The sequence below is a fragment of the Schistocerca nitens genome, chromosome 2, assembly GCF_023898315.1.
Source record: "Schistocerca nitens isolate TAMUIC-IGC-003100 chromosome 2, iqSchNite1.1, whole genome shotgun sequence".
NCBI classification, from domain to species: Eukaryota; Metazoa; Arthropoda; class Insecta; order Orthoptera; family Acrididae; genus Schistocerca; species Schistocerca nitens.
This window is the reverse complement of record NC_064615.1, coordinates 721869135-721883763: the sequence shown is the minus strand read 5'-3', so window position 1 is coordinate 721883763 and position 14629 is coordinate 721869135. Positions and strand designations below refer to the sequence as shown.

At 44.3% G+C, this 14629-nt stretch overlaps 1 protein-coding gene across 2 annotated transcripts in view; it reads left to right on the top strand.

The window, feature by feature from the left end:
• LOC126236899 (cysteine-rich secretory protein 2-like) overlaps window positions 1-14629 on the top strand; it is a 251857-nt gene that overhangs the window by 198215 nt on the left and 39013 nt on the right. For both annotated transcript variants that reach the window (XM_049946542.1, XM_049946544.1), the window contains 2 exons: window positions 4135-4279; window positions 11471-11607. In XM_049946542.1, the coding sequence (XP_049802499.1) occupies window positions 4162-4279; window positions 11471-11607 (255 nt within the window). In that variant the 5' untranslated portion in view covers window positions 4135-4161. The remainder of the gene's footprint in view (window positions 1-4134; window positions 4280-11470; window positions 11608-14629) is intronic.

Below are 14629 nucleotides of genomic sequence, written 5' to 3'. Positions count from 1 at the left end.
GTTATGGTAGTCCAGTCAACAAAGGAGAATTAGGGGAAAAATTCGTATAGTCGCAAATTTTTGTCCGATGGTAGGAGGGAGTGCCATGAAAACATACTAAAAATACTTTGCGGTGGGGATGTAAGCATGGGGGTTGTGGTACGTTTAAAGGTCACTATTTTAGGTTTTTCTCAAAAACTCGAAAACCTCGTCTTCTGGGGAAAATACATGCAATATATTCGCAATCAAAAGATACCCTCATTTACGTCACATATTTTGATTCTCGTGAACTCACTCATTAAAACCTAGAGGATACTTCCAGTTGACGTAGAATGATGAAATATGGCGATAAGTAAGGTTCCAAAACACAAGTAAAGCAAAAAATATTGAAAATTGTTACTTAAAGTAACTAACTTAAACTAACTTATGCTAAGAACAAAACACACACACATGCCCGAGGAAGGACTCGAACCTCCGGCTGGAGGAACCACGCAATACGTGACAAGGCGCCTCAAACTACGCGGCCTCTCCGCACAGGGAAATTATTTCAGCAATGAATAAACATAGAATCAAGGAATCAGGCGACAGCGAAAATTTGTGCCAGACCGTGAATCGAAACCGGATTTACCGTTTATGGTGAGCGGCTATCCGAGTACTACTCACTGCCACATCCAAACTTCCATATGTCGTCAACCACATGTCTACAACCTGCACTCTTACATCCATTATGTATATCCCCATACAGGTGAGATATTTTAATTGAAAGTCGCTTGCCCTGTTTCCGCGGATAAATACGAATTGCAGTTTCTGTGATGTTCAGAAGTATTATGAAAAGTTCATTCGAACATTCATGCATGTCCGAAGGAATAGGCACCGCGGCGACTATACCTGCTATGAAATAAATAAAATGTATTCGCAATGCGAATATGGAAACCATCAGCCGTGTAATGGAATAACGGAATAATGCATGTATGTCCGAAGGAACATGGCATCGTACTTGTGAACGACACCGTATTTATCGGCTGAAACTGGGCAAGTAACTTTCAGTTAAAATGTCTGCCCTGTACGGGACTATACAAAATGGATGCACGAGTGCAGATTGTAGACACACAGTTGTCGACACATTGGAGTTTGGGGGTGACCGTGAATCGTGCACGGATAGCCAAGCGGGAAATCCGTGTTTGTTTCCCGGCCTGGCAGAAATTTTTATTGTCGTCATCCCATTATAAAGGTGATGGTTGTCCATATTCGCAACTGCGAATACATTTCATGTACTTCATAACAGCTGTAGTAACCGCAGTGTTAAATTCTGTTCTAGGGGTGTAACGGGTGATGGAGGGGGTTGGGGGGGGGGGTAGTGGTGGAGAATGGTAGGTCGCACGTCCCTCCTTCATAGGTCTACAAACTGAAAAGCAACCACAGGATCTCTCACTCTCTTTATCCCACTACGCCACAAGAAGAAACTAAACGCAGTTCACAACGTTATACCACCCTTGCAGCAGCTCATCTTATGAATCACTGGCGGCAGAGAGAGCAGACACACTCAGGTATGTTTATTTTCCGTTGGGAGTGATAACACTACATGGAATACAGATATGAATCATTAGTAATGCTAAGGCAAGAAAAGCATTGGACAGGTTCTACGTGAATCTCTGCACATTATTCTACCCGGCTTGAGGGGAAACTGATTCTTAATCATCCCGTACTGTAGCTGTAGAGCTCTTCTTGAAAAGGCGACCTCCCCCATCACTCTGCTCGCTTTCGAGTTTACGCACAGAATAAACCTCCCAAGTACTTCTTGCCCAGTTCTCGTATGTGAGTATACAAAACTAACTTCAGTAAGCTCGTGTTCATATAGTAGAGTGATTTTCAGTTAATTAAGTAAGTCTTTATTTGCAGCTGGGGCTGTCAACTGTCAACCTCACTGAAAACCCATTCCAAACGTAACAAACTTCAATATTTATGCGACAGTGTCGATTTCATTTTCTCCACTATGTATGACTGGAATACCTTACACAGCATGAAGGATATCAAATATACCTCCACAGCCTCAGCTCTCCTAACATCTGAAGAGGTCCAGGGGCTAAATCGGCGCCCGCTGCAACAGAAGGAGGTCACATAAGAGTTATGGAATTCAGTAACTGCAACATAAGTTTCATGTTTTGGGAGGACATAGAATGGACGAAAACAAGAAAACATTGTCTATTAGATGTTGATTCTAAATTGCACACAGCAAGAGCTATGAGCACTTGTTCATAGAAGGGATGTGTTTCATAATAGCGAAGATAAACAAGTGCTCATAGCTCTTAAGGTTTGCACTTCAGAGCGCATGTTTATTAGACTTATTTTATTTTTTTGTTTCGTGCTTCCATCCCTCAAAATATGGAAAGCGAAGAGCTTTTAATAGAAGAGATTTGTTTCAGTGTATCGAAGATGAAGAAGTGCTCTTAGCTCTTAAGGCGTTATTTTAGGGTCCATGTTTACTAGCCTTTTTTGGATCTAATGACCGTTCCTGTCGTATCCCTCAATACTGACCATTTCTCATGAGATACTCTGTATAACCTCATCCATACATTTGAGAAAGACCCACCACGAAGGAATTATCCGAATGGGATGGATATCGGTATATACGATGAACATGTACAGACAAACAAATGATCCCAATTTCAAAACAAATTGGATGGTTTATTCAAGAGAAAGAGCTTCACAAACTGAGCAAGTCAATAACGTTTTGGTCGACCTCTGACCCCTATGGAAGCAGTTATTCGGCTTACCACTAATTTGACAGCATTCTTGGATTTCTCCTGCGGGGTGTAGAGCCAAATTCTGTCCAACTGGCGCGTTAGGTCGTTAAAATCTTGAGCCGGTTGAAGGGTCCTACCCATAATGTTCCGAACGTTGTCAACTGGGGAGAGATCCGTTGATCTTGGTGGTCAAGGTAGGATTTGCCAAGCTCTGAGTCTCACTGGAGTCGAATTGTCTTCGAACTGAACACGGATGACCAGTGAAGACGTGTCTGGTGGCGCCCGAGGCAGCAGTCGGATACCGATCTAACTGTCGCCCTCCATACGGCCTGACAACATGGAGTGATGTCTCAGGAGGCTATTTCTTTTCATAGCACAACCCCTTCGGTTGTCATCCGCGACACCCTTACGGCACAGCGGTACGCTGACGACATTCGACACACCGTTTTGTTGCCCTTCATGGCAAGTCATTCTGGACTTACATTTCAGCAAGGCCCGCCCGCTCATAGCCAGAATTTCTACCGCTTGTCTTCGTGCTTGCCAAACGTACCTTGGCCAGCGAGGTCGTCGAATCTCCCCGCAGTTGAGAACATTTGGGGCATTATGGGTAGGGCGTTCCAATGAACTCGAGATTTTGACAATTTAAAGTGTCAATTGGACAGGATTTGGCATGATATTCCTCAGGAGGACATCTAACGGCTCCATCAATCAATGGCAATCCGAATGACTGATTGTGTAAGGTCAGAATTGGACAAATGTGTTACTTTTTCTCTGGAATAAATTATTCAATTGTGAAGTAATTGTGATCATTTGTTTGTCTGTATATGTACCTCACATGTACCGATTTCCGTCCCATTCGAATCATTCCTTCGTGATACGTAGTTTTTTTTTTCTTTAGAGGGTAAGTGATCATACATAAACTTACCGATGACGTTTTTTCTCAGACCTCATTCGTGAAGAGTAAATTTAACATGGTAGTAGTGTGTGATAGGCCAGAGGAACCTTCCGTCGCACACCGGAAAGTGGCTTGTGGTGTATAAATGCAGACAAATATTATCAGATACTTCACATAGTCAGCTTCGGAACAGAAGGTAGTCTTTTTACCCCATATTCTCTGCAGGGAAATCCCAGGATAGTACTGCGCTAGTGCTTCGTAGCTATTCAAGTCACCGAACAAGGTACCACTGCCGTTCAGATATACTGTGCTCAAATATTCCTCTGGACATGCGCTGTTTTGGGGCTTCTCTATAATCCTTTGCGAAAGGCCCAGCCGTCCATTTGGAAGGTAGACCAACTGGGTAATACAGCCTCGTTGCTGATCTACCTGGGCGGCGGGTTGCAAAACGCTGATTTCGTTGTCTTTTATTCCTCGGTTGTCTGTTTCCACCTGCTCAGTTTGCGCGTGTTGTAGGACCAGCTGGCTACCTCTCGTGGCACGATGGCAGCCTGCTCCGGCGCCGCCGGCCCCCGCGCCCGCTGCCTGCTGCGGCTGCTGGTGCTCGCCGCCCTCATACTCGTCCTCTTCTCCGACGCTGACGCCTGGAGGACCGACACCCGTGAGTACTGGCCGGCGTGCTGCGCCGCTCTCACTACCTGAAGGAGCATTACATACAGGGTGCTTTGTGCGAATGGGTTGTAGCACTGCGAGTACGCTTCTGCTCATTATGGAAAGAGAGAGAGAGAGAGAGTTGTGTTGTTTTGTAGTGTGGTGCGTGTTGCATTTTGTATTTTGTTGTGTTTTTTCGTTGTTTCGTGTATGTTGTGTTTTGCGAATGTTGCTTTTTGTCATGTATTGTGCCCTGATTTGTTTTGTGTGGTGTTTTGTGTTCTATTTAGTGTAGTGATGTATTGAGTGTTGTATTTTGTCAGGTATATTGTGTTGTTCATTGAGTTGTGTTTTGTGTGGTGCTGTGTTGTGTGGTGTGTGATAATGTGTATGTGTTGTTCTGTGTGGCATGTTGTGGTGTGTGGTGTGTTGTTTTTTGTGCTGCATTGTGTGTTGTGTTGTGGAGTGCTGTGGTGTGCGTTAAATTTTGTGTTGTGTTGTGTTGTGTTGAGGTTTGTTTGTATTGTGTCGTTGTGTGTGTTGTGTTTTGTGGTTCAAAAATGGTTCAAATGACTCTGAGCACTATGGGACTTAACATCTGTGGTCATCAGTCCCCTTGAACTTAGAACTACTTAAACCTAACTAACCTAAGGACATCACACACATCCATGCCCGAGGCAGGATTCGAACCTGCGACCGTAGCGGTCACGCGGTTCCAGACTGAAGCGCCTAGAACCGCACAGCCACACCGGCCGGCTGTTTTGTGGCGTCTTTGGTTTTGTGGTGTGTGTGTGTGTGTGTGTGTGTGTGTATGTGTGTGTGTGTATGTGTGAGCCCTTTTAACCTTACATGTCTAAATTCTACCTCTGTCTCTGTACAATGAGTATCAATCAAACTGTTTGCCGTTTTCCTGTCGGGAAGAGAAACTAGTAGTAGATGTATCAGTACATAAAATGTACAAGTTTGCTGTACAATGAGCACCAATCAAAACTGTGTGCTGTTTTGCTGTCGGGAGTAGTAGCTATTAGTAAAAGTGACAGCACATGTAAGTTTAGCCTGTTTTTCTCAAAATTAACGAAGGGTTATTTAGTTTAGAACTGTGGAGGGGAGTCTACTTTCCAAAAGTGCTAGTATTAATTTTTGTGTACACTGCTGGCGAAAAACGACAAATTGGTATGAAGTGTACTACATGCTTGGATACATGAGTGATTAGTATTTCAGAGCAGCTGCACAAATTACGCCTTTACATTCTGTTCATAACGAAAATTTAAGCAGTAGGTTTCCGATTATAAAATGTCATTTGACTGTTGTTTGCAAGTGACGAGATTGTGTTATGCCTCGACTAAGAAGGAGAAACATCTACCACCACGTGTCTGAATCCGATAGCGGCCACACCGTGGCCTGTCGAAACTATAGTTACCATTGCATGGTACTGTCACACTTGTTGGCCGAGATCCCAATGTGTGAAGTAGAAGTGGATAGTTCCTGTGATTTATTATGGGTGGAGGTTACATTCAACAACCGAGCTAGGTTAATAATTGGCTCCTTTTACCGACCTCCCGACTCAGCAGCATTAGTTGCAGAACAACTGAGAGAAAATTTGGAATACATTTCACATAAATTTTCTCAGCATGTTATAGTCTTAGGTGGAGATTTCAATTTACCAGATATAGACTGGGACACTCAGATGTTTAGGACGGGTGGTAGGGACAGAGCATCGAGTGACATTATACTGAGTGCACTATTCGAAAATTACCTCGAGCAATTAAACAGAGAACCGACTCGTGGAGATAACATCTTGGACCTACTGATAACAAACAGACCCGAACTTTTCGACTCTGTAAGTGCAGAACAGGGAATCAGTGATCATAAGGCCGTTGCAGCATCCCTGAATATGGAAGTCAATAGGAATATAAAAAAAGGGAGGAAGGTTTACCTGTTTAGCAAGAGTAATAGAAGACAGATTTCAGACTACCTAACAGATCAAAACGAAAATTTCTGTTCCGACACTGACAATGTTGAGTGTTTATGGAAAAAGTTCAAGGCAATCGTAAAATGCGTTTTAGACAGGTACGTGCCGAGTAAAACTGTGAGGGACGGGAAAATCCCACAGTGGTTCAACAACAAAGTTAGGAAACAACTGCGAAAGCAAAGAGAGCTTCACTTAAAGTTTAAACGCAGCCAAAACCTCTCAGACAAACAGAAGCTAAACGATGTCAAAGTTAGCGTAAGGAGGACTATGCGTGAAGCGTTCAGTGAATTCGAAAGTAAAATTCTATGTACCGACTTGACAAAAAATCCTAGGAAGTTCTGGTCTTACGTTAAATCAGTAAGTGGCTCGAAACAGCATATCCAGACACTCCGGGATGATGATGACATTGAAACAGAGGATGGCGCGCGTAAAGCTGAAATACTAAACACCTTTTTCCAAAGCTGTTTCACAGAGGAAGACCGCACTGCAGTTCCTTCTCTAAATCCTCGCACAAACGAAAAAATGGCTGACATCGAAATAAGTGTCCAAGGAATAGAAAAGCAACTGGAATCACTCAACAGAGGAAAGTCCACTGGACCTGATGGGATACCAACTCAATTCTACACAGAGTACGCGAAAGAACTTGCCCCCCTTCTAACAGCCGTGTACCGCAAGTCTCTAGAGGAACGGAAGGTTCCAAATCATTGGAAAAGAGCACAGGTAGTCCCAGTCTTCAAGAAGGGTCGTCGAGCAGATGCGCAAAACTATAGACCTATATCTCTGACGTCGATCTGTTGTAGAATTTTAGAACATGTTCTTTGCTTGCGTATCATGTCGTTTTTGGAAACCCAGAATCTACTCTGTAGGAATCAACATGGATTTTGTTTATTAATATCTCACTTGATTTTGTATTAGTTATAAGCTTTTCTAATGTTGCACAAAAAAAGATATACAAATGGATGTAAACAAATAGAGCCCGCCTCCACGTGGCGGGACACGGGCAACGGTGTGAGTGGGGACGGGAGCCGGTGTGGTGTTACTTTCAGTCACTCCGGAACCCGGACCCAGTCACAGCGGCTAAGTGGCAACATACGACCCACCATAAGAAATTAGACAGTTGGTCATTAAAAATAAGCAGTTAGTGAAAAAAAAAGTGAAAAAGTGTCACGACGCAATGACAGGCGCAGCAGGCAAACGTATTCCTGACGGTCAACATGTGAACGCCCAACACGGATTCCGGAAACAGCGATCGTGTGAGACCCAACTCGCTTTATTTGTTCATGAGACCTAGAAAATATTAGATACAGGCTCCCAGGTAGATGCTTTTTTCCTTGACTTCCGGAAGGCGTTCGATACAGTTCCGCACTGTCGCCTGATAAACAAAGTAAGAGCCTACGGAATATCAGACCAGCTGTGTGGCTGGATTGAAGAGTTTTTAGCAAACAGAACACAGCATGTTGTACTCAATGGAGAGACGTCTACAGACGTTAAAGTAACCTCTGGCGTGCCACAGGGGAGTGTTATGGGACCATTGCTTTTCACAGTATATATAAATGACCTAGTAGATAGTAGTATACAGAGAAGTTGCAGCATTAGAAAATTGTAGCGAAATGCAGGAAGATCTACAGCGGATAGACACTTGGTGCAGGGAGTGGCAACTGACTCTTAACATAGACAAATGTAATGTATTGCGAATACGTAGAAAGAAGGACCCTTTATTGTATGATTATAGGATAGCGGAACAAACACTGGTAGTAGTTACTTCTGTAAAATATCTGGGAGTATGCGTACGGAACGATTTGAAGTGGAATGATCATATAAAGTTAATTGTTGGTAAGGCGGGTACCAGGTTGAGTTTCATTGGGAGAGTCCTTAGAAAATGTAGTCCATCAACAAAGGAGGTGGCTTACAAAACACTCGTTCGACCTATACTTGAGTATTGCTCATCAGTGTGGGATCCGTACCAGAGATAGAGAAGATACAAAGAAGAGCGGCGCGTTTCGTCACAGGGTTATTTGGTAACCGTGATAGCGTTACGGAGATGTTTAGCAAACTCAAGTGGCAGACTCTGCAAGAGAGGCGCTCTGCATCGCGGTGTAGCTTGCTCGCCAGGTTTCGAGAGGGTGCGTTTCTGGTTGAGGTATCGAATATATTGCTTCCCCCTACTTATACCTCCCGAGGAGATCACGGATATAAAATTAAAGAGATTCGAGCGCGCATGGAGGCTTTCCGACAGTCGTTCTTCCCGCCAACCATGCGCGACTGGAACAGAAAAGGGAGGTAATAACAGTGGCACGTAAAGTGCCCTCCGCCACACACCGTTGGGTGGCTTGCGGAGTATAAATGTAGATGTAGGCATCGTGAGAATGTGGAGGCCATGGGTTCAGAGGGACCATACGCAGCCTCACGGAGGATCTCAGCGGTCCAGCGCGACTAGGCCTCAAGAGGACAGGCGTATTCCTCGCTCGGCCTCGCAGCATCGTACAGGGACGTGACGTACCTTTAGTCAGGGAGTTGGCTCGTTCACACGGACAGTGCGATGACATCTGGAGCGCGGTGGAGTGCCAGCACGGCGACCATTTACGGCCTAGTTTGACGCAGGGCACAGGGAGGTGCCAGCAGAGGTGTTCCGAACGACAACGCTGGACACAGGTGGGCACCGCTAGTCTGAAAAAGAGGACGCAGTCAGCCACATTGCGGAACAATAAACCACAGACTCGATAAGCCTAGATTCTGCCGCTGTCGAAGTCGAAACGTGCTGGTGGATTTTTCTCCTTCTCACATGGAGCTCGACAAGCAATATTCAATTTCGATTTTTGACCGAATAATCCACTCGGTTGTGTTGAAGCGCTAATCTATTGCACATCCAAGCACGTAGTACTCTTCATGCCAATTTCAGATTTGTTGCATATCTCCTTTATGGTGGCGCAATTTTCGTGGCTAGCAGTGTAATTAGTGAGAAATCCGTTAACCTACACGGTGACTTTAATTTAAGGGATTGGGGGTTGATTGATGCCTTGTGTAGGGACCCGCCTTTATTACGAAGTGTATAAAAAGAATATACGTTTGGAATGCAGCGTCGTATAGTAGTGAATCATGGACTGTGGATCCGGAAAGGAAGACAATCGATACGTTTAAGATGTGGTGCTAACGAAGGACGATGAAAATTAGGTGAACTGATAAAGAACAAGGATGTTCGCCACGAAGTAGGCGAAGAAAGGAACATATGGGAAACACTGACAAGAAGATGAGACAAATATCAGGACGTGTGTTAAGACATCGTAGAATAAGTTGCATGGTATTAGAAGGAACTGTAGAGAGTAAAAACTGCAGGAAGATAGATACTAGAACTCATCCAACAAGTAATTGATTCCTGATTTGCTTATTTACAAGAGCCATCTAGGGTTATAAGCTCACTGCTGCAGTTACCGCTTTGATACTCATAATTCTTGGAATCTGAAAAATTATGCGAGACCAGGATCCGAACCAATAGCTCCCGCATAACGCGACAGCCGTCAGCTTCAACAATTTAGTCGTAAGATTATGTCTTCAGCCCGACTCAAATCTCGTAGATGGTTCACTTTCAAGCATTTCTCGTGACGCACCATACGAGACAAGAAGAAATGTCTCTGCGAATCAATCGAGGAACAATTCTGCTACGAACTGTGACAACTCACATACATCAATGGCCCCATACGAAGAGTGCAAACGCCAGCAGAGTACCGGCGTTAAAAGTATCCGGACACCTATTAGTGAACATTAATATGGGATGTGTCCACACTTCGTCTTTACGATGACTTATACTGTGTTGGAGACTCTTTCAGTCGTGTGTCTGAATGGATGTGGAGGAATGACAGCACATTTTTCCTCAAGCGCCGAAACCAAAGAAGGTAGTAATCTTGGACGCTGGGGTATGGATGTTCCTTTGGGTTCAGGATCGGGAGGCTGGGACGGCCAGTCCATTTCAGGAATGTTATTATGCACAAATTATTGCCTCACAGTTGCTGCATTACGACAGGGTGCATTGCCATGCTGAAACAATCATCGTCTCCGAACTGTTCCTCCACTCTATGCAAAGCTGTATAATGTGTTCATATCCTTCCATATATAGCGTTTTCTTATGCGCAGTAAGGGAACCACACCGTAACCACGAAAAACACCCCCGTGTGGTAACACAACCTCCCCTGTAATTCACTGTGTTCACTTCATGTGATGTCAGGCAACGTTCTCCAGGCATATTCCAAACCCAAACCCCTCTTTAAATTGCCACAGGGTGTAGCGGGATACAGCACTCCAAATCACTCGCTTCCAGTCGTCCACTGTCAAATGGCGACACTTTTTACACCATCTGAAGCGGTCGATTAGCATTGACTACAGACATGTATCACTATGAGGAGCTGATCCAACATTGTGCCCTCTTCTTTTTAACTCCATGCGCAGTGACACTGTGCTAGCTTGACTGCTGGTGGCACTCTGTGACTCACAAGTGATTCCCTTTGCTGATTTCATGCGATTTTTTATAACCAATCTCTGAAATGCTTGTCGGCCCCACTCTGTCAGTGCTTGAGGTATTTATGGTCCTCGTTTCGCTGTGGGTGTTGCTTCGCGTTCCCACTTCTCAATTATATCAGCAACAGTCGACTTTGGCAGCTTAAGAAGGGTTGAAATGTTCCTGATCGATTTGTTACTTAGGTAACTAGTCCACGTATGAAGTCGTTCAGCTCTCCAGACTGACCCAATCTGCTATTGCTGATACGCTACTGTCAATGCAAAATATAGAAAATGCACTAAAATTAACTAGGAACGAAAGAAAAATTAGGGGAACTTACGGTTTATCTGTTGCAGACCAACATTTGACCTCAATAGTAACTTTGGTCATGTCTCTAATGACACGCATGATTGGACATAAGTGACACTATAAGAAGTGGACTGAAATCTGTTCAGCTCCACATTCACGAAATGAAAAAAATCAAGATTGTTGTTCCATTTATGCTGATCTGTCTTACACAGTGTCAGCGAATCGGTGTCCGTTGACTTTCTCTCTACCAATGCATTATTAGTTGTGCCGATCAGCAAATGCTTCGTCAGGTTTTGCTGATCCTTTAAGATATTGGGTTCTAGTTCTTGTAGTCAAGCGTTCAAGGTATTCCCTCTTATCAGTCTCATGTGTTGCACAAGTCTGCTGGGAAATACTTTCACATTGTTACTTTTTTGTTAAATTTTTCACAGGCCCAAGGGTGTACGGCAACAAGATTCCCACGAGGGCGCTGGTGACCACCGGCAAGAAGGTGCAGCGCAAGATCGTGCTCTACCACAACTTCTTCCGCACCAAGGTGTCGCCGCCGGCGTCCAACATGCTCAAGATGGTGAGGCTGGCAATTTGCTCACCGTTTGGTTGTTGCCAACGGACTGACGTCGGGGATGGGAGTGGGGGGGGGGGGGGGGGGGAGAGAATCTAAAGCCGATCGCCTCATATCATTTTCAATTGTGTGCGTGCATGCGTGCGTATACGTGTGTGTGTGTGACAGAGAGACAACACAATTCGCTATAGAAGCCTCGAATTGCACCTGAGCCTTGGAGAAAACTGACAGGTTTGTGTTATACAAAATATACACACTCCAAAAAAGGAAAGAAAATGCAAAGGAATTATCCGAATGGGAAGGAAATCGACAGGTGTGTTACATGTACACACAAATTGTTACACGTTCAGAAAAACTGGATGATTTATTCAAGGGAAAGTCCTTCAGAAACTGAGCAAGTCAATAACACGTTAGTCCACTTCTGACCATTATGCAAGCAGCTATTCGGCTTGAAATCGATTGACGGATTTGTTGAATCCTCCTGCGGGAAATCGTGCCAAATTCTGTCCAATAGGTGCGTTAGATCGTCAGAATCCCGAGCTGGACCTTGCAGGCCAAGGTAGGGTCTGGAAAATAGAAGAAAAGCAGTAGAAACTCTGGCCTTGTGCGGTCGGGCATTATCCTTACTGGATAGGACTGACGGAGTACATCGAAAAAGTTCAAAGAAAGGCAGCACGTTTTGTATTATCGCGAAATATGGGAGATAGTGTCACAGAAATGATACAGGATTTGGGCTGGAAATCATTGCGAAATTTGCGACGGAATCTTCTCACGAAATTCCAGTCACCAACTTTATCCTCCGAATGCGAAAGTATTTTGTTGACACCGACTTACATAGGGAGGAACGATCACCACGATAAAATAAGGGAAATCAGAGCTCGTACGGAAGGATATAAGTGTTCATTCTTTCCGCGCGCTATACGAGATTGGAATATTAGAGAATTGTGAAGGTGGTTCGATGAACCCTCTGCCAGGCACTTAAATCATTTAAATGTGTTTTGCAGAGTATCTATGTAGATGTTGATGTAGATCTCACTGAAATGTAAGTTCAGGTTGGCTTGCCATGAAGACTAACAAAACGGGGCGTACAACATCGTTGACGTACTGCTGTGCTGAATGGGTGACCCGATTGATGACCTACCAAAGACGTCATGTTATGAAAAGAAATTGGGGGGAGGGGGGGGTGACATTCAGGTTGGTATTCCCCACGCTATCTGGCGTATCTCTACAGCTGTAGCCTGAAGTCTCATTGACTGGAGTAGAATTGTCTTCAGTGACGAGTCCCATTTCGAACTGAGCCCTGATGATCATCGAAGACGTGTCTGCAGACAGCACTTACAGCGATGTGATACCAGCTTGATTGTCGGCCGCCGTATGGCGCGACAGCCAGGAGTGAGCTGCCGAGGTGGCATTTCTTTTCATAGCGGGGATCCTTTGCTTCTCATCCGTGACACACTTGCAGCACAACGGTATGTCTACGCCCCCGTTTGTTGCCCGCTATGGCAAGCCACTCTGGACTTACATTTCAGCAAGATAATGCCCGTGCGCCGCACACGGCGAGAGCTTTTACTTCTTGTCTTAGTGCCTGCCAAAACCTACCGTGTCCGGCAAGGTTGTCGATTCTCTACCCAACTGAGAATGTTGGGAGCATTATGGACAGGGCTCTAGAACCAGCTCGGGTTTCTGACGATCTAAGGCGCTAACTGCATAGAATCTGGCACGATCTACGTCAGGTGGACCTCCAAAACCTGCGTCAGTCTATGCCAAGCATAATGGCCACAAGTGGATCAACGCGTTATTGGCTTATTAAGTTTGTGAAGCTCTTTCTGTTGAATAAACCATCCATTTTCTCTGGAATTGTAATAATTAGTTTTTCTGTACATGTACGTCAAAATTACCGATTTCCATCACATTCGAATAATTTCTTCGTGGTTCGTCTTATGTTTTGTCTCCGAGTGTATTTTCCTCTCAGCTGTGGTTTTTGTTCTGATGTTCAAAGTATAGTGTGATCGATTTGGTAAGCACGATTATTGTTTCAGTAGCGCTGAGGAGAGGCTTAAAATTAAAAAGAAAGCGATTTTTCAAGGGATTAGGAGGAATGGCATTTGGAAGTTCATAATGCAGTAGAAACTATAAACCATGAAATATCGAGTTTTCCAGTAGAAGGGAATATAACACATCAAAGAAAGAATGCAATAGAGAAGAAAACTGCCAGAACACTGGAATCTCATGTAGTCTTTGTGGATATGTAGAAGGCCTATGATACGGCACTACAAAACAGTCTGTAGACATGAAGGCTAATGGCGTGGCAACTACTTACATACTAGTTAAATAGTTCGAAGCGAACTGCGTGAATGTTGTCAAACTAGGAAATTCCGGAGTCTTGTGTTAGAAAAAGGCGCATCGTTGCTATTTAAAATCTATGTGGAGGAAGCACTTAAAGTCTGGAGAACATGGGAATCCCTGTAGTTGACGGAAAATTGGACGTTCTTTTCTTCACTGATGACTAAAACAGAAGACCAAGATGATGCCGAATACACGTTTCAGAAGTTAAAAGAGGAATATAAAAAATGGGGCCTCACAATCAGTCTGCCGAAAACAATAACTGAAGGCTGGCAACAATACCATAGCGAATCTGGAGGTTGGAGCCACTAAGATCACGGGTTTTAAGTGTTTTATGTACCTGGTGCTTATGATATCATCAAACGGAAGATGTGAAGATATCACAAAAAATTAAATAGAGCAGGGCTATACGGCCGTGCGACAACTGAAGTCTGTCCTTTGGAATAACAAAATAACAGAAAGTACCAAACAGATGATACATCTTTCAGTTGTTGAAAACATTCCTACGTACGGAGCACAAAACCGGAAGTAAATAACCGTCAGAGAAACAAGCTGCCTGCGCTAGAGGTGGACCTTTGGAGATAACATTGAGGGAACTCAAAGCTGGACCGTCTGCCAAACGCCAACATAAGAGAGGCTATGGATGTCGATAAATCAGTAACAGACTCCATAGAGAGGAAGCGTT